Below are 27,976 nucleotides of genomic sequence, written 5' to 3'. Positions count from 1 at the left end.
TCTCAGGAGAAAACGGAGGAGGGTGCCTTTGGGGGTGAGGTCAAGCTGTTGGACGGTTGTAGTTCCTGCTGTGGCTGTAGAGACCGATGCGGGAGAGACATGTTTCGCTGAAGCTGGGGCACATGAAGGCATCTGGTTGTGCTATTGCAGATGAACGATGGCATTGTCACTCTGAGCTTCTCCCAGCAGTCATTTCTCCTCTGGTCGCTGCTATTGATACGTGACTTGACTGCGGTTATCTGCCAGGGATTCCCAACCGGCAGGGTTGATTTTGCAAGCCTTCATGTCATGTTTGCAGACAGCATTGGCCTGCCGATAATAATAGTAATTAATAATAATAATAATAATAATAATAATAATAATAATAATAATAATGGTTTTGAATGAATGAATCTTTATTTGCATCAGCCACTGGCCTTAGCAAGAAAACAACAATACAATATACAAATAAAAAGTCAATTATATAAAATACAATTCAGGGTTTTGGATCAATAGTCAAATAGTGGAAAAAATGACACATGGTTCTAGCCTGGCCTTTTTCTCTCGACTCTGTGCTGGGCTGCTCTTTCTAAACTTTCCTGTTAAGAAACTGGTAGAAACATGAGACACTTCGAGCAGCAACATGCCTCCTGTCCCCTGATCGATTGCCTCCCTGCCTCTTGCAAAACGGGTTCCTCAAGATATCTTGCCTTTGGGTTTGGACGCACAAGGGCTGGCAGAGAACAGCCTGTCTCCCTGGGAAGAAAGAGGTGAGGCCATGAAACTTTGTCTGAATGGGACCGTGCAGAGTTTTGAGAAAAGCACCACTTTGTGCTTATTGTCCCAAGAGCGGATGCTGTTAGGGGTTGGCTCCAGGAATAGGGGAAAGAGACTAGGAAGCTGACTCATGTTGAGTCATGCCCTTGGTCCTTCCAGCTCGGTATTGTCTCAGCATGGACTGGCGCCCGCTCTCTAGGGATTCAGGTGGGGTGTTTGTGTTTTCCAGCCCTGCCTGCAGAGGCCAGGGATTGAAGCTGGGCTTTTTGCAGGTGCTCTACCGGTGAGCCACAGCCCGCCCTCCAAAAATACAGACCCCAGCCTTCGTAATTCTGAATGAAGAACTGATTTACATAGGCATCTGCTGCCATACCTTAAATCAGGGGTGGGCACTTTTTTGTTTTGCCCCCTGTGGCCCTAAAGTTCCCCTTTCATGCTGACTGGATGCAGGAGAAAGGGACCCTGCTGCAGAAATAGCAACAGGTCTTCATCCTGCCGTGACCCCAGACCACTAACTGTCATGCTCCGGTTCACGGGCAATCTAAGTCCCAGCTGGGGACGTTGGGACCGGGGGCAAGATGGCGGGGTGGGAGCAGGAATGGGAGTCCAGAAGCCAGGAAGCCAAGGGTCTGAGGGTCAGAGAGCCGGGAGTCAAGAAGCCAAGGGTCTGAGGGTCAGAAAGCAAGGAGTCATGAAGTCAGGGGTCCGAGGATCAAGAAGTGAGGAGTCCAGGAGCCAAACGCAGCAAAGCAGGGAACGTGTTGCTGTGGCAAAGAGCCGAAGGGAAATGCTGACTTTATATCCCTTCCTGGCTCTTGCCGCCAGGTGCTGTGAGTTACCAATTGGCCTCACCAGTGCGGCCACGCCTTGCCTCTCCAGAACAAACTTAGGAAGGCCCCAGTCCTGCAAAGTCCTATTGGTCACAGGGCCTGGCTCCTGCACGCACACCTGACACTAACCTTCTGCTCCTTCCTTAAATGAAGTGGCCGCAGTGTGAGGGGGTGACTTCTTGGTTCCCCCTCCCTTCTTTTGGTCTTCCAGATTCTTCCTTTACAGCACAATCCCATCTGTATTTAATACAAATCTGGGTCTGTCAATGTGCATCTGGGCTTGATTCACAGTCACGCTGCATGGTGGGCTTTGTAGTACTACAGCTGTTGGTGTTCTTCTTTGAATGGTCCAGGTCTTCAACAAAGGGCTTTTTGTGGGTTCTGTCTGGTGGTGGCGGTACGGATATAAGTGAACACAATAGAACTCCCATGTTCAATTATTATATCGCTGAACACTCAATTCTGGGAGGAAGACAATAGGGGAAAGGGAGCTGCTGCCTTCAGGCCCTGCATGAGAGTTCCTTGGAGGAATCTTGTCAACCATGACTGGATCCCCAGCCTTTGTAGAGTTGTGTGTGTGTTTGAGGTTGAATCCTGACTTGGGGGAAAGGAGACGGGCGGGTGTGGAGGACCTGCATGGGGTAACTGTGCCCCTGAAGGACCAGGTGCACAGCCTGGGAGTCATTTTGGACTCACAGCTGTCCATGGAGGCGCTGGTTAATTCTGTGGTAGGGCAGCTGTTTATCAGCCCCATCTGGTACGCAGGATGAGACCCTACCTGCCCGTGGCGGTTCCCTCATTGTGAGAAGTGAGGCTACAGGGAACCAGACAGAGGGCCTTCTCGGTAGTGGCGCCCGCCCTGTGGAACGGCCTCCCATCAGATGTCAAAGAGATAAATAATTAACTGACATTCAGAAGACATCTGAAGGCAGCCCTGTTCAGGGAAGTTTTTAATATGTAACGCTGTACTGTTTTTAACACTGATTGGGAGCCGCCCAGAGTGGCTGGGGAAACTCAGCCAGATGGGCGGGGTATAAATAAATAAATAAATAAATAAATAAATAAATAATAATAATTATTATTATTGAGTGGTGCATGCTCTGGTTATCTCCTGCTTGAACTACTGCAATGGGCTCTATGTGGGGCTACCTTTGAAGGTGATCCGGAAACTATCTACTTATGTCCACCACCACGATTGTCCTCAGCGCTAGCTGATAATGTATGGAAGTTCTACAGGCTTGAACATCTAAATTAGCTGGAGAAGAGCTTGCTAGAGCCCACATCATGTTACTGTGTGACCTTTACAGAAGCTTACCATTACATGTGGACCCAACGGCAACAAAACATTGCATCATCAACATGCTACATAACCAGTTGACTCCCCCCCACCCCCACCAGAACAAACCAATCCGAACATGGGCAGACAATCAGTGCAGGTGACTTACAACAGCCAGTTATGTAGGGGGGAAATCAGACACACTGAGATACAAGCAAACACAGAGAATTTAAAAATGCCACCCTTTTTGATCCTTGCTCATTAGCACCGCACGATTCTATTCGGTGACCTTCAACAGGACTAGTGCATTGCACACCCATAATCATCCTTGAATCCCTTGCTTGATTTGATTCTGATTTAGATTCAGCCACCTGAGCGATTGACCACCTTTTGGAGCAAGCTACCTTCTCAGTGAGTATTTTTCTTTCCTACAGCCAGGGGGCTGATTCTCTTGGGATCTCTGTTTGGTGGATATTGCAAATTTTATGACATTGCAGGTGCAGCTGCGTGCTCTGTGTGAGCTCTCACTCTTGTCTCTTCTTGATAAACGTTAGAGCATAGCAAGCATTTCTGACATAGTTTGAAAAGGCCAAAAACGGTTAAGGAAGACATTTCTCTCTCTCCAAATGATCTTTATTAGTTTTTCAATTAGATACTCCGCATACACATATTGTATTATATTTTACATTTACACTTGCTCTTCAGAGCTGACTTTCCTCCTTCCTTCTTCTGGTTGTTTATATCACATATAATTTTATCGCATTATTTTCTTCCGTTTTATATCTTGTTATTCATTTTCCATATTTGTCCATAGTGTATGCATAAGTCCTCATGTTTATACAATTCTTGTTGTCTGTCTGTATTCATTTATTTGAATTCATTTCTGAATAGGAGCTCAGTGATCTTAAACACAAAACAAGGTGGTCCCTTACAACTCTGCAATTATATGATTCTATGGTTGAGGATGATGGGATTTGGAGACCAGCGACATTATGGCCCTTTCCAAAACAGAATAATAGCCAAAACACAGACACCCTTTTGCATTTGCAGTTCTCCATCCAAACCATGCTTAAACAAACACAATCTATTCAGGAAAAGTGTCCATAGGTGTCAGGGAACTGCCATCGGAGCTGGAAGCGGAGGGAAGGCTCCAGAGGGATGCCGGAGAGGGTCCCAGTAGGGAGAGAGGCAGCCCGTCCGCTGGGGAAGGAAATCAGCGTAACACCAGTGGAAAAGGGGGGCAGATGGGGGAATCGGAGAGGAGGCTCCAAGACTCCTCGCCGGAGACCAGCGGAGAGAGTACGGGTCCTCCGCTGCCCACACCCTCCCTGCGCAGAAGGCTTCCGTGCAGGGAGACTAGGCGGAGACTAGGCGTCAAAGAACTTTTGTGCTGGAAGAAGTTCAAGAAACGCCCACTGACGGATTCTGCCAGCGACTGAGACAGCCACGATGCTGGAGGCTGTCCAGTCAGAAAGGGTTCAACCAGGTAACCTAGCCAGGAGTGGCGGCAACTAACGCACAAGCAACCCCTAAACCCATTACAATAGGGATGGATATATTAGTGAAAATGACATGCAAAATACTTTCTACCTGGGGGAATTGCTTGCAAAAAGATGCACCGTATTAAGAACCGCACACAAAAATGTGTTTATTAGGAGAAGCTCACACTAAAACGCTGGTGAATTTTTACGAGGATTGCAAAACCCCATAGAAGCACGTTTCTGCAGAAATGTAAAGAACTGATTTTAAAGTGGGGGAAAGATGAGAGACGTGAAACTGACAGATCCCTCCCTACTGAGTGAATGTAGCCCAATTCGCACTATACGTTTTAAGCAATCTTATGCCACTTTAAAGAGGCAAGGCTTCCTCCAAAGAATTCTGGGAACTGCAGTTTGTTAAGGGTGCTGAGAGTCACCAGGAGACCCCCTATCTCCCTCACAGAGCTACAGTTCCCAGAGTTCTCCAGGAAGAGGGATAAAGATAAAGGTAAAGGGTAAAGGGACCCTGACCATTAGGTCCAGTCGTGGCCAACTCTGGGGTTGCGGTGCTCATCTCGCTTTATTGGCCGAGGGAGCCGGCGTGAAGCTTCCGGGTCATGTGGCCAGCATGACTAAGCCGCTTCTGGTGAACCAGAGCAGCGCACAGAAACGGCGTTTACCTTCCCGCCGGAGCGGTACCTATTTATCTACTTGCACTTTTGACGTCCTTTTGAACTGCTAGGTTGGCAGGAGCAGGGACCGAGCAACAGGAGCTCACCCCGTCGCGGGGATTCAAACTGCAGACCTCTGCACATGCGCAAAGCTCGATTTAGTGCTTCTGTGCATGCACCGAAACCTGGAAGTAACCCGTTCCGGTACTTCCAGGTTCAGTGCGGTGCATAACCCAAAAACGCGCAACCTGAAGCGTCTGTAACCCGAGGTATGACTGTACTCTGAAAGAGGGCATGTCTGCCAGCTGGCATGCTAAACAGCAACATGTCTAATGGCAACATTTTTGCTGCCGATCCCTATTATGGGCGATGGGCGAGGTTCATTCTACCTCAGAGCGAAAACTGGAGGAGGTTACAACAATGCCGTTCTTTGATCTTTGAAATGTCAGTGTTCCTGTTATAGCCACCACCCCATGGCTCCAGTTCAGCTGAGCCGTGATTCGTCCTGGAGTGGTAAAATGTCTGTACGCCTTAGTGAGTTTGGAGAACCGGGTGCCCCTCTCTCTTTCTGAAAACTTGACAGTTGTGGTCTGATTTTTCTTCTTCTTCAATATGCACTAAAGTGGAATTGTGTGGGGAGTTGATATTCACTCTGGAACCCCTCTGAAATTGTGGGGCCTCTGTAGGAATATTTCTGTTGAACCTGCAAAGCAAGTGAGAGGGGACATGGTGCCATAGCAGAACAAAATGATGGTGGTGATGATGATGATAGTAAGAATAGCAATAATAATATTTATTTCTTTAATTATTTTTTTGAAATATTTTTTTTTTCAAAAATATAAACATACCACAAAAACAATTCCGAATCCAAACGTTGAGATCACTTTGAATCTCCTGACTTCCTCCCCATCCCTTCCATGCGCCCTATTAATCCTATTTTCAACCGCATAATAATAATAATAATAATAATAATAATAATAATAATAATACTAATAATAATTTATTATTTATACCCCGCCCATCTGGCTGAGTTTCCCTAGCCACTCTGGGCGGCTCCCAATCAGTGTTAAAAACAGTACAGCGTTACATATTAAAAACTTCCCTGAACAGGGCTGCCTTCAGATGTCTTCTGAATGTCAGGTAATTATTTATCTCTTTGACATCTGATGGGAGGGCGTTCCACAGGGCGGGCGCCACTACCGAGAAGGCCCTCTGTCTGGTTCCCTGTAGCCTCACTTCTCGCAATGAGGGAACCGCCAGAAGGCCCTCGGCGCTGGATCTCAGTGTCCGGGCTGAACGATGGGGGTGGAGACGCTCCTTCAGATATACTGGACCGAGGCCGTTTAGGGCTTTAAAGGTCAGCACCAACACTTTGAATTGTGCTCGGAAACGTACTGGGAGCCAATGCAGATCTCTCAGAACCGGTGTTATGTGGTCCCGGCGGCCGCTCCCAGTCACCAGTCTAGCTGCCGCATTCTGGATTAATTGCAGTTTCCGGGTCACCTTCAAAGGTAGCCCCACGTAGAGCTACTTCTTCAATAATAATATTTATATGCTATCCATCTGACTGGGATGCCCCAGCCACTCGTGGCGGCTCATGATAAAAAAATAGTAAAAACACAATACATCATCATACACAAAAAAACTTCCCTGAACAGGGCTGCACACAGAGCTCTGGAGCTGGTTGCCTGGCCTGTTGCCATCTTAACCTGAAGCCCAGGTGTGCATGAAAAAGGCGAGGACATAAGATAGGCTGCTGGATCAGCCCCACCTAGTCCAGCATCTTATTTTCAAACGTTAAAGACTTCCCTAAACAGGGCTGCCTTCAGATGTCTTCTAAAAGTCAGATACAGTGGTACCTCGGGTTACATACGCTTCAGGTTACAGACTCCGCTAACCCAGAAATAGGACCTCGGGTTAAGAACTTTGCTTCAGGATGAGAACAGAAATTATGCTCCGACGGCACAGCAGCAGCAGGGGGCCCCATTAGCTAAAGTGGTGCTTCAGGTTAAGAACAGTTTCAGGTTAAGAAGGGACCTCCGGAACGAATTAAGTACGTAACCAGAGGTACCACTGTAGTTGTTTATTTCCTTGACATCTGATGGAAGGGCGTCACTACCGAGAAGGCCCTCTGCCTGGTTCCCTGTAACTTGGCTTCTCGCAAGGAGGGAACCGCCAGAAGGCTCTCGGTGCTGGACCTCAGTGTCTGGGCAGAACGATGGGGGTAGAGATGCTCCTTCAGGTATACTGGGCCGAGGCCGTTTAGGGCAGGGATCAGCAAACTTTTTCAGCCAGTCCACTGTACTTCCGACCTTGTGGGGGCCAGACTATATATTTTTTTTTTGGGGGGGGGGAAATTAACGGATTCCTATGCCCCACAAATAACCCGGAGATGCATTTTAAATAAAAGGACACATTCTACTCATGTAAAAACACGCTGATTCCCAGACTGTCCACGGGCCGGATTTAGAAGGCGATTGGGCCAGATCCGGCCCCCAGGCCTTAGTTTGCCTATCCATGGTTTAGGGCTTTAAAGGTCAGCACCAACACTGAAAGCAAACCCTGCTTGCTAATGAACTACCATACCCTCCAATATTTCTCAGATGAAAATAGGGACGTTAATAATAATAATAGTAATAGTAATAATAATAATAATAATAATAATAATAATAATAATAATACCCTACCCATTTGACTAGGTTGCTCCAGCCACTCTGGGTAAACTTCCAACATATATAAAAACATAATAAAACACTAAACATTAAAAGCCTTCCCTTCTCCTTGGTTCTGGTGTCGCATAACTCCATACCCTCCAACATTTTCCTGATGAAAATAGGGACGTCCTAAGGAAAAATGGGGCATTCCGGGATCAAATCTGAAACCAGGACGGCTTCTGTAAATCCAGGACTGTCCCTGGAAAACAGGGACACTTGGAGGGTCTAAACTACTGGTCACCCAACTTTAAGCTCCTGTTATTCATTTGTAGCCTTGTCCATACTTGTCTCACACCTGATATCTAAAGTATTGGTGGTAGATGGGTGTCGTTTGTGAGGAAAAGCCTCATGGGCCAAATCTGGGCTGAACGAGGCCTGTGGGCTGGTAGTTCCCCATCAATTCAATGGCAACAAGGTTACCCTGGGAGTTTTGCTGGGGTAAGGAAAAGGGGCCAGAATTTGGCCTTCCTCACACTTAGCCTCCTCTGATGTGCACGCACAGCAAAATTGTTTAAGAGGAAACAGACTGCAGATTGCTCAGGATAGTGTTGCATTCTTGCACAATTTCCTCAAGCTGGGTTTTCCCTTGAGAGTGCAAGCTGGTTTTAAAACAGAAAGCCACCAGTTTTAACAGGTTTTTCTCATAATAAAAAAAATCAGTTGGATGGAGCAACATTCCTCAGTGAGGCAGATTTGAGAGCAAAGGGACAGAGGAGTCCTTGGAAGGTGAATCAGCTCAGCAGAAGACGCCCCCATCCAATGTAAATGTATGTTTGAAATTTAGGCTTAGGTGCTGATTCCTCTCACACAGTCTGAGAAGCAGGGCGTTGAAGAGCATAAAATACACAATAATATAAAAAACTGGTGTTATAAGAAAAACTGATCCCTTTCCCTTATGGGGTGTTCTGGAGCCCATATTGAGTCTTCAAGTGGGCTCTATATCAGTAGGAGAAAATAACAGAGGCCAACCAGAGTGTTGTTGTTGTTTAGTCATTTACTCGTGTCCAACTCTTCGTGACCCCATGGACCAGAGCACGCCAGCCACTCCTGTCTTCTACTGCCTCCCACAGTTTGGTCAAACTAATGCTGGTAGCTGTCCCACCATCTCGTCCCCTGTCGTCCCCTTCTCCTTGTGTCCTCCATCTTTCTCAACATCAGGGTCTTTTCCAGGGAGTCTTCTCTTCTCATGAGGTGGCCAAAATATTGGAGCCTCAGCTTCAGGATCTGTCCTTCCAGTGAGCACTCAGGGTTGATTTCCTTAAGAATGGAGAGGTTTGATCTTCTTGCAGTCCATTGGACTCTCAAGAGTCTCCTCCAGCACCATAATTCAAAAGCATCAATTCTTCAGCGATCAGCCTTCTTTATGGTCCAGCTCTCACTTCCATACATCACTACTGGGAAAACCATAGCTTTAACTATACAGACCTTTGTCGGGAAGGTGATGTTTCCACTTTTTAAGATGCTGTGTAGTATACACAGAGTATATTTAGAAGCAAAGCGGCTAGTAAGCCTGATCTTTATTCAAAGAACAGTTGCAATAGGGTCCTCACTCACCACACGCAGGAGGGAGGAGAACCCCAAACAATGGCGTGCAAGCTCTTATATAGACTTTTGAAATTGCCCACCCTGTAGCCCAAGACCACCCCCCAAAAAACATCATCCATCCATCCATCACAGAAGGAGGCGGTCTACAGCAGAAATCCTGTCTGCCAGGATACCTGATAATGGTCACTGATTGCATTACCTGGGCAGCCTGGCCATTAATTTGTGTGATGGTTAATTCTTTAGTTCCTGAATCCAGGTCACAGGCTCACCCTATTCATACACAGATACGCCCTTAAGACAGGATTTTCAAGCAAAAAGACAATGGGAAGGCTTTCCCCATTTGCCTCCCTTACTGCAGAGGAATATTTGAGGTTAATGGGAGAGTAAAAATGGCTTCAGGATTGCTCTCCTGTACTATTTCAGACACATGGTTCATGTATTTTGATATGTGTGCATTTATGAATATTTATGCTATATCTGAGACCTTAAAGTTCTTATAACACTGGGTTGCCCCAGCCACTCTGGGTGGCACCCAATGTATATAAAAACATAATAAAACATTAAATGTTTTAAACCTTCCTACACAGGGCTACCTTCAGATGTCTTTTAGAGGTTGCATACGGTAGTTATTTATCTCCTTGGCTTAGGGGTCACATAACTTCATACCCTCCAACATTTCTCTGATGAAAATAGGGATGTCCTAAGGAAAACTGGGACATTCTGGGATAAAATCAGAAGCTAGGATGGCTTCTGAAAATCCGAGACTGTTCCTGGAAAATATGGACATTTGGAGGGGCTGATATTGTGGCTGGAGGTGGGTGGGTGAGGAGAAACTGTAGGCTCTTTCTGTAGGAAAAGGGAATTTGATGTGCATTTGGGGAATATTTGTTGCCACCTGGTGGCACAATAGAAGAATGCAAGGTTTTTCTGCAAGTGGAGATACTATTTTTTGCAGATCAGAGAGCACCCGGATTTAAATATAAGCTAAACAAGCTATAGCTTAGGGCCCCACTCTCTCGGGGAACCCAAAAAAATTAAAGGAAAAGCAACAATCTGGATGTACATTTCGAAAATATAAGATAAAAAACAAATAAAATAAAACCTACATATAGCAACCGTGTTTTGTGTTGTGTAGGCTCCTGCGATGTAAGTAATGGACCCCGCCTGCTAGCCTGCTCCCTAAAATATCTCAGGTTTGCTCATTTCTATATATAGGGTGCCTACATTCTGCATGGACTGGTTGCATGGCAACATGCGCAAATGGCTTTAGATACCTATTGGGTCCATAAATTACCATATAGCACAACACAACACATTCAACACAAAAAACAGCGACAATTTGTTGTTGACAAAGGACAGCTGGACATATAAAGGGCCCCATTACCTTCAGTAGCTTAGGGCCTCATCAAACCTAAATCCTGCCCACAATGTCAGCTTTATTAAAATAAACAAATTTTAAATTAATATCATACAAATGTACAAAAAAATCATAGAAGGTTCCAAAGTTCTACATAGCTGCTTGCGGTCCCTATGAGCTCATGAGCAGGAGTGAAGGCGGACATGCACTCTGGACTTTAAGAAGGCTGATTTCTGAAAGCTTAAAGAACTAACAGGAGAGATAGCATGGTCAGAAATACTCAAAGAGAAGAAATCCAAGATACAGTGGTGGCTCGCAAGACGAAATTAATCCATTCCGCGAGTATCTTCGTCTAGCGGTTTTTTCGTCTTGCGAAGCAACCCTATTAGCGGCTTAGCGGATTAGCGCTATTAGCGGATTAGCGGCTATTAAAGGCTTAGCTTCTTAGCGGTTTAGCTGCTAAAAGGCTATTAAAGGCTTAGTGGCTTAGAAAAAGGGGGGGGGGAGCGAAAAAAAATCTCAAGACTCGCAAGACATTTTTGTCTTGTGAAGCAAGCCCATAGGGAAATTCGTCCTGCGAAGCGCATTGAAAAATGGAAAACCCTTTCGTCTAGCGGGTTTTCCGTCTTGCGAGGCATTCGTCTTGTGGGGCACCACTGTAGATGGGAGTTTCTTGAAGATGAATGACTCCTAAGTTAGCTTGCTGCCTTCAGGTGTTGTGGAGATTGTATGGCGAGTTCCCGACCCCCCCCCCCAGGTAGAAATAATGACACATGACACATTTGTTAGGGTTAATGGGCTAAAAAAGGCCACAACTTTATTGGTTACAGGTGATGAGCGGTATTGGCTTAGGCATTGGTCCTAACAGACTATACAGTGGTACCTCGGGTTACATACGCTTCAGGTTACAGACTCCGCTAACCCAGAAATAGGACCTCGGGTTAAGAACTTTGCTTCAGGATGAGAACAGAAATCATGCTCTGGCGGTGCGGCAGCAGTGGGAGGCCTCATTAGCTAAAGTGGTGCTTCAGGTTAAGAACAGTTTCAGGTTAAGAACAGACCTCCGGAACGAATTAAGTACTTAACCCGAGGTACCACTGTATCCGACTTCAGCCCATTTGCTTGAAGTCTGGGAAGGGTTAACCACCAGTAGGGGGAGTCCTGCTGATGCGCATCAACTAGGAACTCCCCTGGGGTCACCAATAGGGGGCTGGCCTTGGGCCTTAATCTCCCCAGGCTTCAGACATGGCCATGCCCCCCGGAATCCTTTAACGGACTACCCTTCAATATGTGGGGCAGGTGATGGCGCTACCTCCCCTCTTCCATCTACAGAACAATTCCAATGCCTAATCGCCAAATACCCAGAAAGTTGTGGCGATTTGCTGCGAGGCAGGCGAAAACCAAGTGGCTGGTGCCAATTTGCCAAGTGGAAAAATTCCTACCAGGCCCCTCAATGGCGACCAACTAAAGTCCATAGCGAGGTCAAGGAACGAAAACCTTAGAGGTTGGGAGGGTGGGAAAACTGGAGCAGCTGGAGGGTGGACGAAGAGGGAGATACCCGGCTGCGTCCTGCCTTAAATAGGGCAGGCCACGCCCCCGGAGCAACCTGATTGGCTGGCTAGGAGGTGATGCAGCCGAGAATCCCCCAATCGAACGGGGCTGGGCTCCCACCCCCTATGCACGTGGAGGGGATGTGAAGCCCACAACCCCACCTCCTCCTTAAGGCGGAAGTGGCTTTGCTTTCTCCCCATCAGATTCCTTTATGTGTACAGTGGTACCTCGGGTTAACTACTTAATTTGTTCTAGAGGTCTGTTCTTAACCTGAAACTGTTCTTAACCTGAAGCACCACTTTAGCTAATGGGGCCTCCTGCTGCTGCCGCACTGCCGGACCACGATTTCTGTTCTCATCCTGAAGCAACGTTCTTAACCCGAGGTACTATTTCTGGGTTAGTGGAGTCTGTAACCTGAAGCGTACGTAACCTGAGGTACCACTGTATATAGACCATACCTGTCAGGTGTGTGTGCAGGAGCCAGGCCCTGTGAGCAGTAGGACTTTGCAGGACTGGGGCCTTCCTAAGTTTGTTTTGCAGAGGCAAGGTGCGTTCGCACAGGTGAGGCCAATTGGTAACTCACAGCACCTGTTGGCAAGAGCTGGGAAGGGATATAAAGTCAGCATTTCCCTTCGGCTCTTTGCAACAGCAACAGACTTCCTGCCTTGCTGTGTTTGGCTTCTTGCTTCCTTGCTCCTTGCACCTCGCCTTCTGGACTCCCTGCTTCTTGATCCTTGGACCCCTGACTTCGTGACTCCTGGCTCTCTGACCCTCGGACTCTTGGCTTCCTGACTCCTGGCTTCTGGAGCCCCGTTCCTGCTCCCACCCCGCCATCTTGCCCCCGGTCCCGACGTCCCCTGCTGGGACTTCGATTGCCCATGAACCGGACCATGACAATACCATTGATAGCAGTTAACTTGGACCCAAATAAAGCTATATAGAACAGGTGTGCAGGACCCAAAACTGAGAGTGGCATTCAGATTTTTGGGCATTGAATTACAAGAGGATCTGTCCTGGAGTGTCAACACAAGGGGGCTTGTGAAGAAGGCGCAGCAGAGACTGTAATTTTTGAGAATACTAAGGAAAAACCATCTTCCGCAGAAACTGCTGCTTGCCTTCTATCACTGTGCCATTGAGAGCGTGCTGACTTATGGCTTATGTGTGTGGTACGGAAGCTGTACTACCCAGGACAGGATGGGGTTGTGCAGGGTTGTTAAGGCAGCAGAGAGCATTGTTGGCTGCCCACTCTCCACCTTAGAGCAGATTTATGCCACAAGGTGCCATAGGAAGGCACTGGACATAGTAAAAGATCCATCGCATCCTGGTCACTGCCTCTTCGAGCTCCTGCCGTCGGGACGGAGATACAGGACGATGAAGACAGGAACGAGCCGTCTTAAGAACAGCTTCTTCTCCAGAGCGATCTCGGCCCTGAATGGGAAGCCCGGACTTTGAAAGTCATCTAATCTCCCTTGCTGTATTATACTGTATTGTTTAATTAGTGTTTTTATGGAGCAGTCAAGTAATTTTGTTGTCCCCGAAGGGGGCAATGACAATAAAAATATTATTATTATTATTATTATTATTATTATTATTATTATTATTATTTTGGCAAAGTTCTTGGAGCCGCATGCTGCCACCTTGTGGCACAATAGGACTCGGCAGGCTGCCTTGCAAATGAAGAGGCAAGACAAGTTTGGAGTCTACACACATAAAAAAAACAACGTTTTACGGCTGGTGTTTTGTTAAGCCCCCAAAGTGGAAAGCGAATGAGGTCCCGACTAAAGAAGAATGGCAACTTAAACTGGTGGAATATGCGCAGCTTGTGGACCTATCATATAGAATAAGAGAATAAGACTTATTCATATAGAATAAGAAGAACATACGTTTAGAAAAGATTGGAAAACGTTTGTTGAATAAATGGGGGAGATTGTGTACGCTTGAAAATGTTGGCAGCATTAACAGGGTAAACGAGTTTTGATGGATGTAATAATGGAAATACTGAATGGTTTAGTTTATGTAAAATAAGCAGGGATTTATGGTATGGAAAATAAACCATGGAAAGAGAAGAAGGGAAGTCACTGATATGTTAAGATTGTTTAAAATGAATATTTGTAATTGTAAAACAGAAAATTTAATAAAAATTACACACATACACCTGCCCCCCGTTCTGAAAATGCTTTTTAAAAAAGCGTTTTTAAAAATACATTGAATTTTCCATATGGCTCACCATCGCCATCTAGTGTTACATTGTATATGGCACTTAAAACACACTTAAAACATTTTATTTGCAGCTGAGTAGCTGAGTCCAAGGTTAAAGGAACCCACGTGACAATGAGATGATATTAAAAACGATTATTTACCATACTCTTCTGTGTATAAGACAAGGTTTTTTAACTCTAAAATTATGTTAAAAAATGGGGGTCGTCTTATACACGGATAATGAATGGGGGGACGGGTGATTGGTTTCAGTCGCAAGCTTCGGGGGTGGTTGGTGGCTGCGGCAAGGGCTGCTGTGAATTGGCTGCTGCTGCGGTAATTTGGTGGGTGATTGGTTGGTGCGGCAAAGGCTGCTGTGGATTGGCTGACGTTGCAGCAACAGGGCGTGCGATTGCCGGCTGCTGTTGGCGAGCAGGCAGACGCTTTTTGGCGTCAGTGATGCGAGTGATTGTCAGCGTTTGTAAGTCGGGTTAGTGATTTTCTGCATTCCCCCCAAAAAAGCTCAACAACCTTGGGCAATGCCCGCCCCCCAAGCTAAACAACTCTGGGCCATCTCCCCCCATTTTCTTGAATTTGAGTCCCCCAAAATAGAGATCCTCTTATACACGGGGACGTGTTATACACGGAAAAATACTGTATGTTCGACAACCGAGGTTCCACTGTATTGTGATTTTATCTTGCGGACCACCCCCGAGACTTGCAGGTATACAGTGGTACCTCTGGTTAAGACCTTAATTCATTCTGGAGGTCCGTTCTTAACCTGAAACTGTTCTTAACCTGAGGTACCACTTTAGCTAATGGGGCCTCACACTGCCTCCGCACAATTTCTGTTCTCATCCTGAAGCAAAGTTCTTAACCCGAGGTATTATTTCTGGGTTATTGGAGTCCGTAACCTGAAGCGTCTGTATCCTGAAGCGTCTGTAACCCAAGGTGCCACTGTAAAGTGATATACAAATGTATTTGTTTATATAATAATAATACATGGATATGCCAGGATCAAAGCTACGACGGGCTTGCAAGCAATGCTTGTAATACAAATGTATTTGTTTATTGTCAGGGAACTGACATCAGAGGCACGGGAGAAGGAGAGGGTCTCTGATTCTGCAGGAGAAGGTCCCAGCGCTAGGGGGAGACTCAGCTGGGAAGAAGGGGAAGGGAATAAGTGTAACACCAGGGATCCAGAAGAGCAACGGGACAGGGAGGTGCAGGGGCTCCAGGATTCTTCGTTGGAAGTTAGTGAGGAGAGCCCAGGCACCCTGCTTCCCACGCCCACCCTGCGCAGGAGACTCCCGCGCAGTGAGAGGCGGAGACGATTGGGCGTCAAACAACTCTTATGTTGGCAGCGCTTTAAGAAACGCCCACAGACAGATTCTACGAGTGACTAAGGGCAGCCACGCTGAGATGGGCTGTGCAGTCCGGAGGGTTTAACCAGGCAATCCGATGCTCAAACGGGGCAGGATTACGCACGAGTAACTCCCAACCACTACATTTATATAATAATAATAAAACATGGATATGCCAGGATCAAAGCTACGACGGGCTTGCAAGCAATGCTTGTGCTTTCCTGCTTAATTTCACCTTGGTGTTGTTGTTGTTTTACAGTTTGTCTCAACAGAAATCTCCTTGAGTCATTGAAGCCTTCCCTGGGATATGAAACATCTCTAAGGCAGGTGGCGTGACACATCATAACTCATGTTATAATTAACACGACATAACAGCTGGGTTTCCCTTCTCCCAGCATAGATGCCTTCTGCAAAAGCGTTTCGCTTACAAAATCCTCCAAGAGATAAAGCCTTTGCTTCCTCTGCTTTTGTCTCTGTGACTTGATGGATCTGCACCAATGCTAGGGGGTTTCATAACCCTTGCTTATTATCCCTCTGTTCACACCCTTGCCGCTGCCAGGATCCACAGCCTGGCGACACCTCGCCCAAGGCTTCTGGCTGGTTTCGACATTCTGACTTTCCCCACAATCCTCCGCCTCCCTTTAAAAGGGAGAGAGGCAAAACCTGCAGCTTTTAGAAGGAAGGCTAAGCTTAAACCGGACACAGGTAGGTTCTCAATTGTTTCTGTGCTTTCAAGAAATGGGCTAGGCCAGGGACGGGATCTCATTTCTTCCCCACCCTGATGTTGCTGGACTCCAGCTCCCATTATCTCTGACTGTTGGCTGATGGGAGGCAGCAGTGTGGATAGATAATTTTGTTCTTTGGATTATCCGTTCTTATTACTGGGCTTTAGATTCATAGACTCATAGGTAAAGGTAAAGGGACCACTGACCATTAGGTCCAGTCGTCGCCGACTCTGGGGTTGCGGCGCTCATCTCGCTTTATTGGCCGAGGGAGCTGGCGTTCAGTTTCCGGGTCATGTGGCCAGCATGACTAAGCTGCTTCTGGCGAACCAGAACAGTGCACGGATACGCCGTTTACCTTCCCGCCGGAGTGGTACCTATTTATCTACTTGCACTTTGACGTGCTTTCGAACTGCTAGGTTGGCAGGAGCAGGGACCGAGCAACGGGAGCTCACCCCGTCATGGGGATTCGAACTGCCGACCTTTTGATTGGCAAGTCCTAGACTCTGTGGTTTAACCCACAGCACCACCCGCGTCCCTTCATAGACTCATAGAACTCCAGAATTGGAAGGGATTGCGAGGGTCACGTTCTATTGACTGAGCTATCCCAGGTCTCATGATGCTACAGCTGGGCTGGGGAAATTTGTGGCCCTCTTTTGGACTACAAGACCTGCCAACTCTGGCCATTGGCTGTGCTTACAGGAGATGATAGGTCCAGCAACATTTGTGGGACCATTACAGCTTCCATCAACCCTGGCTGTTGACCATGCTGGCTGGAGCAGTTGGCAGGTAGAACCCAACAGCATCTGCCCATCTTCTTTTTTTGAAGGTGAGGATGATTATACCTCCATGGCAAAATGCACACGCAGGAGGTCTCTCTGGGTAGGACTGGGGAAGACCCCTGTTTGAATCCTGGAGAGCTGCTGCTTCTCAATGCAGACGATGCTGAATCAGATGGACCAAAGTCTGACACTTTATAAGGCAGGAATGGGGAACATGTAGCCCTTCAGAAGTTGCTGGACTCCATCTCCCATCATTGCTGAGCATTGGCCATGCTGGCTGGTGCTGATGTGAGTTGGAAGCCAATGAGGAACGGCTAAGGGAGCTGGGCATGTTTAGCCTGGAGAAGAGGAGGTTAAGGGGTGATATGATAGCCATGTTCAAATATATAAAAGGATGTCACATAGAGGAGGGAGAAAGGTTGTTTTCTGCTGCTCCAGAGAAGCGGACACGGAGCAATGGATCCAAACTACAAGAAAGAAGATTCCACCTAAACATTAGGAAGAACGTCCTGACAGTAAGAGCTGTTCAACAGTGGAATTTGCTGCCAAGGAGTGTGGTGGAGTCTCCTACTTTGGAGGTCTTTAAGCAGAGGCTTGACAACCATATGTCAGGAGTCCTCTGATGGTGTTTCCTGCTTGGCAGGGGGTTGGACTCGATGGCCCTTGTGGTCTCTTCCAACTCTATGATTCTATGATTCTATGATTCACACCTGGAGGACCCCAGGAGTGAAAGTATGACCCCTCCCCTTTTCTGTGGCACTGTATATTGCTGCAAATGGTCTTATGGGGAGGCTCTCTTCAGATGGTACATGTGTCTGGCTTCACTTCCTTCCAAATGTGGAAATCCATCCCTGCTGTGCTTGTCTCCCCTGCCCTCTCTGCCTGAGGCAAAGGACAATCTGTGAGGAAATAATAGATTCATCCAAATCTGTATGCAGAACTACTGCTTCATCAAAATGTAATTTATTCTGGTGATGCTGCCAGTAAAGCACTGTTAGGATCTCTCAGCACACACACCGTATCATCAGCATAAAGACTCTACAAGTGTTCTCTGCACTGTCCCCTCGTAAATTCAGCCAGATGCAAAAAGAGGGAAGAGCAATGGGGACCAGGGACATCTCTGTTTAGGACCCCTTCAAATAAAAGTCGGTGAGGAATCCTGATCATGGGTACTGTTGTTGTTGTTGTTTAGTCGTTTAGTCGTGTCCAGCTCTTCGTGAGCCCCTCGACCAGAGCACACCAGGCACTCCTGTCTTCCACCGCCTCCCGCAGTTTGGTCAGACTCATGTTTGTAGCTTCGAGAACACTGTCCAACCATCTCATCCTCTGTCGTCCCCTTCTCCTTGTGCCCTCCATCTTTCCCAACATCAGGGTCTTTTCCAGGGAGTCTTCTCTTCTCATGAGGTGGCCAAAGTATTGGAGCCTCAGCTTCAGGATCTGTCCTTCCAGTGAGCACTCAGGGCTGATTTCCTTCAGAATGGAGAGGTTTGATCTTCTTGCAGTCCATGGGACTCTCAAGAGTCTCCTCCAGCACCGTAATTCAATTCTTTGGCGATCAGCCTTCTTTACGGTCCAGCTCCCACTTCCATACATCACTACTGGGAAAACCATAGCTTTAACTATATGGACCTCTATTGGCAAGGTGATGTCTCTGCTTTTTAAGATGCTGTCTAGGTTTGTCATTACTATTCTCCCAAGAAGCAGGCGTCTTTTAATTTTGTGGCTGCTGTCGCCATCTGCAGTGATCATGGAACCCAAGACAGTAAAATCTCTCCCTGCCTCCATTTCTTCCCCTTCTATTTGCCAGGAGGTGATGGGCCCAGTGGCCATGATCTTTGTTTTTTTTAATGTTGAGCTTCAGACCATATTTTGCACTGTTCTCTTTCACCCTCATTAAAAGGTTCTTTAATTCCTCCTCATGGGTACACACTGTGGCATAATTCACTTTATACAACTAAGCAGTTGCTGCTGTAGATTTAGCCTCCAACTGGTATTTGTTCAAAACATCCAACAAGCAACACCATTCCAGGGAATCAAATGCTTTGTAAGTATCTGTAGCCAATGGAGTTTGCTTCCTTCTACAATCAAATGTAAAATTTAATAAACAGCATACTGGATATCTATTGGGTATGAACCCTGTCTGATCTAAATTCATAATTGTTGCAGTCACCCTGCACACATGAGATGCCAAAACTGATATAATCATTTTCTTTAATCCTGATTAAGCAGGTTGAATGGTCTGTATGATCCCACTTCCTGCCTATCTTTTCCAGGTTCGAGTGAGACAATAATCTGAGAAGCATTCAATGTCTTTTGGGTGCCTCTACCCTGCCATACCTCATTAAACAAAATTAGTCACATCAGGTATGCTGTGAACTGCCCAGAGATCTATGGATAAAGGGTGGGATACAAATAATAATAATAAAAATAATAATGTTTCAGCTTTGAAATTGCAGTCTTACATTTCCCAAATATAACTCAGTCTTATTCTCCAATGGTTCAGTTATTTGATATAAATCAGAATAATATTCTGCAAATATATTATGAATAGTCTTGTGATTAAATGTAAGCCTTCCATCTCTTTGTTTCATAGAACGTTGTCTACTGTAATATCTCTCCTCACAAACTTGGATTATAATAATAATATAATATAATATAATATAATATAATATAATATAATATAATATAATATAATATAATATAATATAATATAATATAATATAATATAATATAATACAATACAATACAATACAATACAATACAATACAATACAATACAATACAATACAATATAATATAATATAATATAATATAATATAATATAATATAATATAATAATAATATCTTTATTGTCATTGCGGGGACAACAAAATTACTTGACTGCTCCATAAAAACACTAATTAAACAATACAGTATAATACAGCAAGGGAGATTAGATGACTTTCAAAGTCTGGGGTTCCCATTCAGGGCCGAGATCGCTCTGGAGAAGAAGCTGTTCTTAAGACGGCTCGTTCTTGTCTTCATCGTCCTGTATCTCCGTCCCGACGGCAGGAGCTCGAAGAGACAGTGACCAGGATGTGATGGATCTTTTACTATGTCCAGTGCCTTCCTATGGCACCTTGTGGCATAAATCTGCTCTAAGGTGGAGAGTGGGCAGCCAACAATGCTCTCTGCTGCCTTAACAACCCTGCACAACCCCATCCTGTCCTGGGTAGTACAGCTTCCGTACCACACACATAAGCCATAAGTGAGCACGCTCTCAATGGCACAGTGATAGAAGGCAAGCAGCAGTTTCAACATTATATATAATGTTGCCTAGACCAGCTTTAACCCATCAATATTTTATTTACCACAGGTCTTTAATAGCAAGATGATGGCCAGCCAAGAGATTATTCTGCTTTTTCTGTGTGCTCTGTCACAAGGTAAGCTTGAAAGCCAATTGAAACAACAGGAGGGTGTGGTATAATAATCAGCATGACTGTACCACCTGATAATGCATGGCGATAGAGTTACCATAATTCAGGGCCGGATTTAGGTTAGATGAGGCCCTAAGCTACTGAAGGTAATGAGGTACTTTACTGTATACCTGTCCTTTGTCAACGACAAATTGTCGCTGTTTTTTGTGTTGAATATATGCTACACGGTAATTTATGGACGTAATAGGTATCTAAAGCCATTTGCACATAATAAAGGTAAAGGTAAAGGGACCCCTGACCATTAGGTCCAGTCATGACTGACTCTGGGGTTGCGGCGCTCATCTCGCTTTATTGGCCGAGGGAGCCGGCGTACAGCTTCTGGGTCATGTGGCCAGCATGACTAAGCCACTTCTGGCGAACCAGAGTAGCGCACGGAAATGCCGTTTACCTTCCCGCCGGAGCGGTACCTATTTATCTACTTGCACTTTGACGTGCTTTTGAACTGCTAGGTTGGCAGGAGCTGGGACTGAGCAACGGGAGCTCACCCCATCGTGGGGATTCGAACCACCGACCTTCTGATCGGCCAGCCCTAGGCTCTGTGGTTTAATGCACAGCGCCACCCGTGTCCCATATATGGAAATTTATGGACCTAACAGGTATCTAAAGCCATTTGCACATCACAAATAGGAGCCAACCTGCTGTATGTAGGTTTGACTTTATTTGTTTTTAATCTTATATTTTGGAAATGGACATCCAGTTTTTTCCTTTAATTTTTTTGGGGCCCCCCCAAGGGAGTGGGGCCCTAAGCTATAGTTTGTTTAGCTTATACATAAATCCGGCACTGCCATAATTCATTGAGCAGACCTCAGTTAGGATTTTAGCCATTGGTTGGCTTGCATTGGAATCAAGAGGAGTGGTGGAGCTTGGAAGGAACGCTGTGAGCCCTGGTTTCACACACCCGTACCACTTCGCAGTTTTCCTTTTGTGTGTTCCCAGCTTCGGGGTGCTTCAAACTCATCACCCCCTCCAAGTGGGGTGCAAAGCCGGCCAACTGCTCTGAACCTTTGAAGGAGCTCCCGCCTGAGTACGTCATCATCATCCACACGGCTCAGAATCCGTGCAAAACGCGAGCCGAATGCTCCAGAGAAGTCAGGAACGCTCAGGATTATCACCTGGGCCTCAAAGGGTGGTGCGATGTGGCCTATAAGTAAGAGCGTTGTTCTTTATTCTTGTACTAAAATATCTTAATTATCTCTTTTTTTTGCTGCATTTCTGTTAGCCGAGATCGCTGTTTGACTTTGCGTAAGCTGCTTCAAATATCAACTTAACAATAAAGTAGCCTACAGTGGTACCTTGGTTCTTGAACTTAATCCATTCCGGGAGTCTGTTTGACTTCTGAAACCGTTCGAAAACCAAAGCGCTGCTTCCGATTGGCTGCAGGAGCTTCCTGTACTCAAACAAAAGCCGCGTCGGATGTCTGGCTTCTGAAAAACGTTTGCAAACTGGAACACTTAGTTCCATATTGTTCTGCAACTAAGCTGTTCGGGAACCAAGGTACGACTGTATATATACCGGTACATATATATATATACTGCCTGAATGGGTTTCCCTATACAGTGGTACCTCGGGTTAAGTACTTAATTCGTTCCGGAGGTCCGTTCTTAACCTGAAACTGTTCTTAACCTGAAGCACCACTTTAGCTAATGGGGCCTCCTGTTGCTGCCACGCCGCCGGAGCACGATTTCTGTTCTCATCCTGAAGCAAAGTTCTGAACCCGAAGTACTATTTCTGGGTTAGTGGAGTCTGTAACCTGAAGCGTATGTAACCTGAAGCGTATGTAACCCAAGGTAGCAAACATAAAGCAGAGAGGCAGGTCTTTGTCCCATGGCGTTTACCGCTCCAGAGCTGGGTTGTATAGGCTCAGAATAATCTGAACCCCTTTTGCAAACAACAGAGGAACTGAGGCAATAAAATAGATTCAGGTATTGTGAGCCCCAACCTGCCAATTAGTAATTCAACCGAGTTTGCGATGAGCCCTCATTACACTGGAACTTGGGGATATTCCAGTGGAATTGAATGTTGCAAGATACACGACAAACAAAAGAAAGGACATCTTTGTCAGCGTCGCCCTAGAGCCAGTGCACCAACTGGACTCATGCACCTCAACCCCGACTGGGCTAGGCGAGCTGGGTAGCACCGCCAGAGACCTCCTTTCTCACAGGAACAGGTCACAGTGCTGTGGACTCACAGCTTAGAGCTGAGAGCACCGGATTCACTGTCTCAATAATACAGTCGTTGCGCAGCAGAGTTTTGCAGAGTCTTGCAGAGTATAAACCACTCGGAGAGCAGCCCTGTAGAATATCTTCCTTTATTCTGTAACTACAACTATGATACAAAACTATATACAGAGCTGAATATTCTAAGCATAAATCAATGCTACACTGAGAGTCTGCAGCTGCACTTAGCAGCAATCTTATCTCTAGGATCTCTAACACTCTCACTCTCACTCTCTCTGATACACTGACTGACTGACTCTCTCTCTCACACACACACTGATATGTTGCTGGGCAGAATAAGTAGATAGGCAGGACACGCCTCCTCCTCTCTGGAGAGTCAGCAGAGACCATCAGGAGATCATCAGGTGATTCTTGGGTATGGGAGGGGTGAAATCTCCTCAATCTTCACACAGCACATCATTGTAAACAACTAACTCTGTTTTTTATTTAAAAAGTGACTGAGAAAGGTGTTGGATTCCAGAATAATGCACCAAGCCAATAACTGTTAAAAAGAGCTTCAAGTCTTACCACAATCACACTGAATTCATATTGCTGTGAATCCGTGTTGTTTGTTTTTCCATATAGGAAATTGCTGCTGTATTTTTGCTTTTAGACTAGAATTTTGCACGTATTGAAGAACCTAGACGACTTTAAGCACGGTCCATTTTGCTTGTTTTATAACACATGTGTAGCAATGATATATGCATGTGTTGTTTACTTTTTCTGCTGTAAGTCTATTTCAGTTGCTTTTGGTAAAAAAAAAGCAACTAATAAATGTTAATAACAACAAATCATTAAATGATCGCACTAACTCCCACAAGAGGCTGTGAAGGTCACTGTCTTGTATGGCTTTAAAAAGATTAGTCACTTTGAGGCCTCATTTGGACGAGGTATTTGCATCTGTCTAGCAAACAAAACAAGAGGTGTAAAGGGGGAAAGTGAGAAAAGAAGGGCTCACTTGATCTCTCACTCACTCCCTTTCACACCCTTCAATGTAAGAAGCCATATCTGTTCAATTTCTCTCTGTGTCTCTTCCATAACGTAAGTTCAGTTTGCTACTTCTTCAGTTTGCTTTGCTGCTATTTTTAAAAAGCCATCAATGAACATTTGTTACAATTTGTATTTTAATTAAAACATTATTTTAATTAAATGTAAATTTAATTAAAATATTGACATTAAATTTCAATATTTTGCCTATTGTCTTCGTTTCTTTGCAGACAGTTTAATATAATGCATTCTTGTATGTTGTTTTCATTTTCCATATATATATATATGGATTGGAGAACTGGATTGTTGGAGAACTGGATTGTAAAATTCAGGGGAGAAAGTAGATTTTGTAGGATTCGATTATGGTGTATTCTTTGAGGAGATGCAGATTTCTCCCCATCCTTAGTCTTTGGAGTCTTGCAGTACAAGAGTCACAGCAGCTCACAAGAATATATTTTGTCTTTCTTTCTTTCTTTCTTTCTTTCTTTCTTTCTTTCTTTCTTTCTTTCTTTCTTTCTTTCTTTCTTTCTTTCCTTCCTTCCTTCCTTCCTTCCTTCCTTCCTTCCTTCCTTCCTTCCTTCCTTTCTCCTTCCTTCCTTCCTTCCTTCCTTCCTTCCTTCCTTCCTTCCTTCCTTCCAGCTTCCTGATTGGCGAGGATGGGCTTGTGTATGAAGGGCGCGGCTGGCGCAATGTTGGATCTCACACCTACGGCTACAACGATTTGTCCCTCGGCATCGCTTTCATTGGCACCTTCGTAGGTGAGTAGATCTATGCCTTAGGAGACCTTTAACCGAGTCAGATCATTGGCTCATCTAACTCAGTATTTCCCGCACCGACTGGTTTCAGAGAACGGTCTTTCCCCAGCCCTACCTGGAGATGCTGGGGATTGAACCTGGAACCTTCTGAACCCTACTGGGCTGCTGGCCTGCCTTCATCTCCTTCCCCCATAAGTGGTCTATCTACCATCATAAAAAGGGCCCATAGATTCCCACTGACTCCCCCAATAATATTGTTCTCATCAGCCGCACATAGCACTGCCCAGTGGCCAGGGAGTTGTAGATCAGCAAAATCTGGAGGTTTCCTGGTCTGCTCCTCAAGCTGATGCTCCCACAAATGACCCACAAAGAGTCACCACCGTTGAGACTCAGAATGACAAACATCTCCAGCAGGATCACGGAGGAGAAGGCTCTCTGTGGCTACAAGCCACAATGACTATGTTTTACCCTTGTTTTATCCCTGTTGGGTTGGCACCCTTAACTGGATTCCTACCAACCTAAATAGAAAGCTACACTGCATGGAAAGCTAAGAGGCTTAGGGTTTTCCCCACAGGCCCTGATAGCTGTAGGTTATGAGAAAGCTAGAGCAATAATCCGCCAACGAATTTGGGATGTGGAACTGCAATGCCACGTGAGCGAGATGAATAAAAGCAATAAAAGATAATGGGAGAGGATTTATCCCAGCAAATTACTTGTCAAAATTACAAATACCCAAATACAGACAGTCATTTACCCTCGCTAGATTCAACGCGCTGCCATCTGCCTTAATGCAGGGCAGATTCGAGGGTAAACGAGTCTGCCCCTGTGGCTTGATGGAGGTAGAAATTGTCTCTCGTGTCTTGTTACGCTGTCATTTCCACGGGGATATACGCTCGGTATTTATCACTCCTGTTACACAAAAATCTCCAAATGGGTCCGAATTTCAATGTCCAAAACTACTGGTAGAGGACAAGGATCTAGAGATCACGCTACGGGTGACCAACTTCGGTCCGGCTGCCATAAAACGTAGGGAACAAGCTGTACTACCAAAGTGATTAATGTTTTAAATAATAATTTTAGGTTATATTTTAGTGATCAAGATTTAACATATTTTTTTAACTGCCACTATATCTGAATTGTCTCTGTTATACCCAATTGTAATTTAATGTATTACTGTTGTGTTTTATGAGTTTCCTGATATTGTAAGTGACCTGGAACTGGTCTGTGACTGTAATAATAAAATTCTATTCTATTCTATGTTTTACCCATGTTGGAGGCTGTAAGCTTCTCAAAACCAGATGCTGGGAATCTAGAATGGGGGGAGTTGCTGTTGTCCTGCTTGCAGGCTTCCCATGGAAACATCTGGTTGGCCACTGTGGGAACAGGATGCTGGACTAGATGGGGCCATTGGGTCGATCCAGCAGCCAGGCTTATGTTCGCTCATGACCTCACCCATTGGACTGCATGCTTTGTATGGGATGGTGCAGAGGCATCTCTGGAAGAATGCCACTCTTGGGAGGTTCTCAAGGGAACACAGTTTGCATTGTCCTCAAGAGGAGGGTGTTGGTCCTCTGAAGTCAAAGGTTGCTCTGTGATACATTCCTGTGATACATTCCTAGGCCTGGATGTGTGTGAAAGAGTCAGCTTGCTCCAGAGCAATCTTTCAGAAGTGAATGTTCTCCAGTTTTTGTTTCACAGAAGAAACTGAAGTACAGTGGTACCTCGGGTTAAGAACTTAATTTATTCCGGAGGTCTGTTCTTAACCTGAAACTGTTCTTAACCTGAAGCACCACTTTAGCTAATTGGGCCTCCTGCTGCTGCTGCTGCACTGCCAGAGCATGATTTCTGTTCTCATCCTGAAGCAAAGTTCTTAACCTGAGGTAATATTTTGGGGTTAGCGGAGTCTGTAACCTGAAGCATATGTAACCTGAAGCGTATGTAACCCGAGGTACCACTGTATGCTTTGATGCAACACCCCTGCTTTCCCCCACCTGCCCTCCAGGTGTGTGCTCTGAAAACATGGCGCATGGTCGGAGACATTCTAGAATGTTCTAGTGCATTGAGTCCATTCACATAGATCTATTGAGTCCCTTTGTAGAAAAGGAGATTAAGCAGATTCATGGAGAATAAAGCTATCAACATCTATGTCTGTGGTCCAACTCCGGTCAATGGGAAACAAGAGTTGAAGAGCGCTATAGCACTCATTTTCAGCTTGTGGGCTAACCAGAGACGTCTGGCTAGCTACTGTGAAATAGGATGCTGGAAAATGGACTTAGAACCTTGCTGGATCAGACCAGTGGTTTCTCAGGGAAATCTGGTTGGCCACTGTGAGAACAGAATCCTGGTCCAGATGGGCATGTGGCCTAATCCAGCGGACTCTTCTTATGCTCTTAAAAAAAATTGCATAGCTAATGGGTGTGTTTGTAAAAACTCTGGAGTCTCATGCCACCATCTTTTTCTCTTCCAGAGAGGTCTCCCAACCAAGCGGCGTGGAAAGCTTTGAAATGCCTGCTTGACTTCTCCGTCAAGGTCGGGTACCTCTCTCCAGATTACCTCGTAGTAGCCCACAGCGACGTCAGTAATCTTGTTTCTCCCGGAGAGCCGATCCGTTCGGAAATTTCCAAGTGGCCCAATTACAGGCACAACTGAAGACTTCTTCACTCATCCGCTGCAGTGCTGGAAGTGTTAGAGAGGAATGAGGGTGGCTCCATGTGAGACCTTACAACAAAATGCCACAGTCTGGACTGCAACTGTTGAGGTTTCCATCCGTTAAGACATGCCTTTCACCAGGATATTTCATTTCACCATTCCCCTGTTTTCCATTTCCTCTCTCCAAAAGACACTCATTGTTCAGTGGCCGCTATGCATGCTCAGCAGGTACGTACTGTGCTGTTTTTAGGTACTTAAATAAAACTCTTCTTAGCGGTTCTCTCATTAATGATCTTTTGCACTTCTGCTAATTTTGGCGTCCCCCTTAACCTGCTAGTGTCTCCCTCTTGCATGTGTGCAGTGCGGTTTTGGCAACATAACGAGACTGAGTTTGCTTTGAGCATACCGTATTTTTCGCCCTATAGGACGCACCGTCCCATAAGGCGCACCTTGTTTTTTGGGGGGGAAATAAAGGGAAAAAAATTATTTCCCCCCCAGGCGCGGGGCTGGGGAGGCCCGAGCTTCCCCCGACCCCAGCCCCCAAACAGGCAGCTCTCTGCAAGCCATGGGAGCCCAGCTCTGATCTCAGCGCGCACAGGCTTCGGGATGCCGGCAACTCTCCACAAGCAGCAGGAGTGCTCCCGCTGCTTGC

At 45.8% G+C, this 27,976-nt stretch overlaps 1 protein-coding gene across 1 annotated transcript; it reads left to right on the top strand.

Moving 5' to 3' along the window:
• Nucleotides 1–675: 675 nt before the first annotated feature.
• LOC310694297 (peptidoglycan recognition protein 3-like) lies at nucleotides 676–27,613 on the top strand. Its single transcript, XM_083477415.1, has 5 exons — nucleotides 676–749; nucleotides 20,597–20,663; nucleotides 21,654–21,864; nucleotides 24,560–24,678; nucleotides 27,143–27,613. Exons 2-5 carry the CDS (start codon nucleotides 20,612–20,614, stop codon nucleotides 27,322–27,324), a joined length of 564 nt encoding a protein of 187 aa, XP_083333541.1. The 5' UTR covers nucleotides 676–749; nucleotides 20,597–20,611; the 3' UTR covers nucleotides 27,325–27,613.
• Nucleotides 27,614–27,976: the final 363 nt, after the last annotated feature.

Source organism: Podarcis liolepis (genome assembly GCF_965112155.1).
Source record: "Podarcis liolepis genome assembly, chromosome: 15".
Taxonomy (NCBI): Eukaryota; Metazoa; Chordata; class Lepidosauria; order Squamata; family Lacertidae; genus Podarcis; species Podarcis liolepis.
The sequence above is the reverse complement of the archived record's forward strand: the minus strand, read 5'-3'. Positions and strand labels throughout refer to the sequence as shown.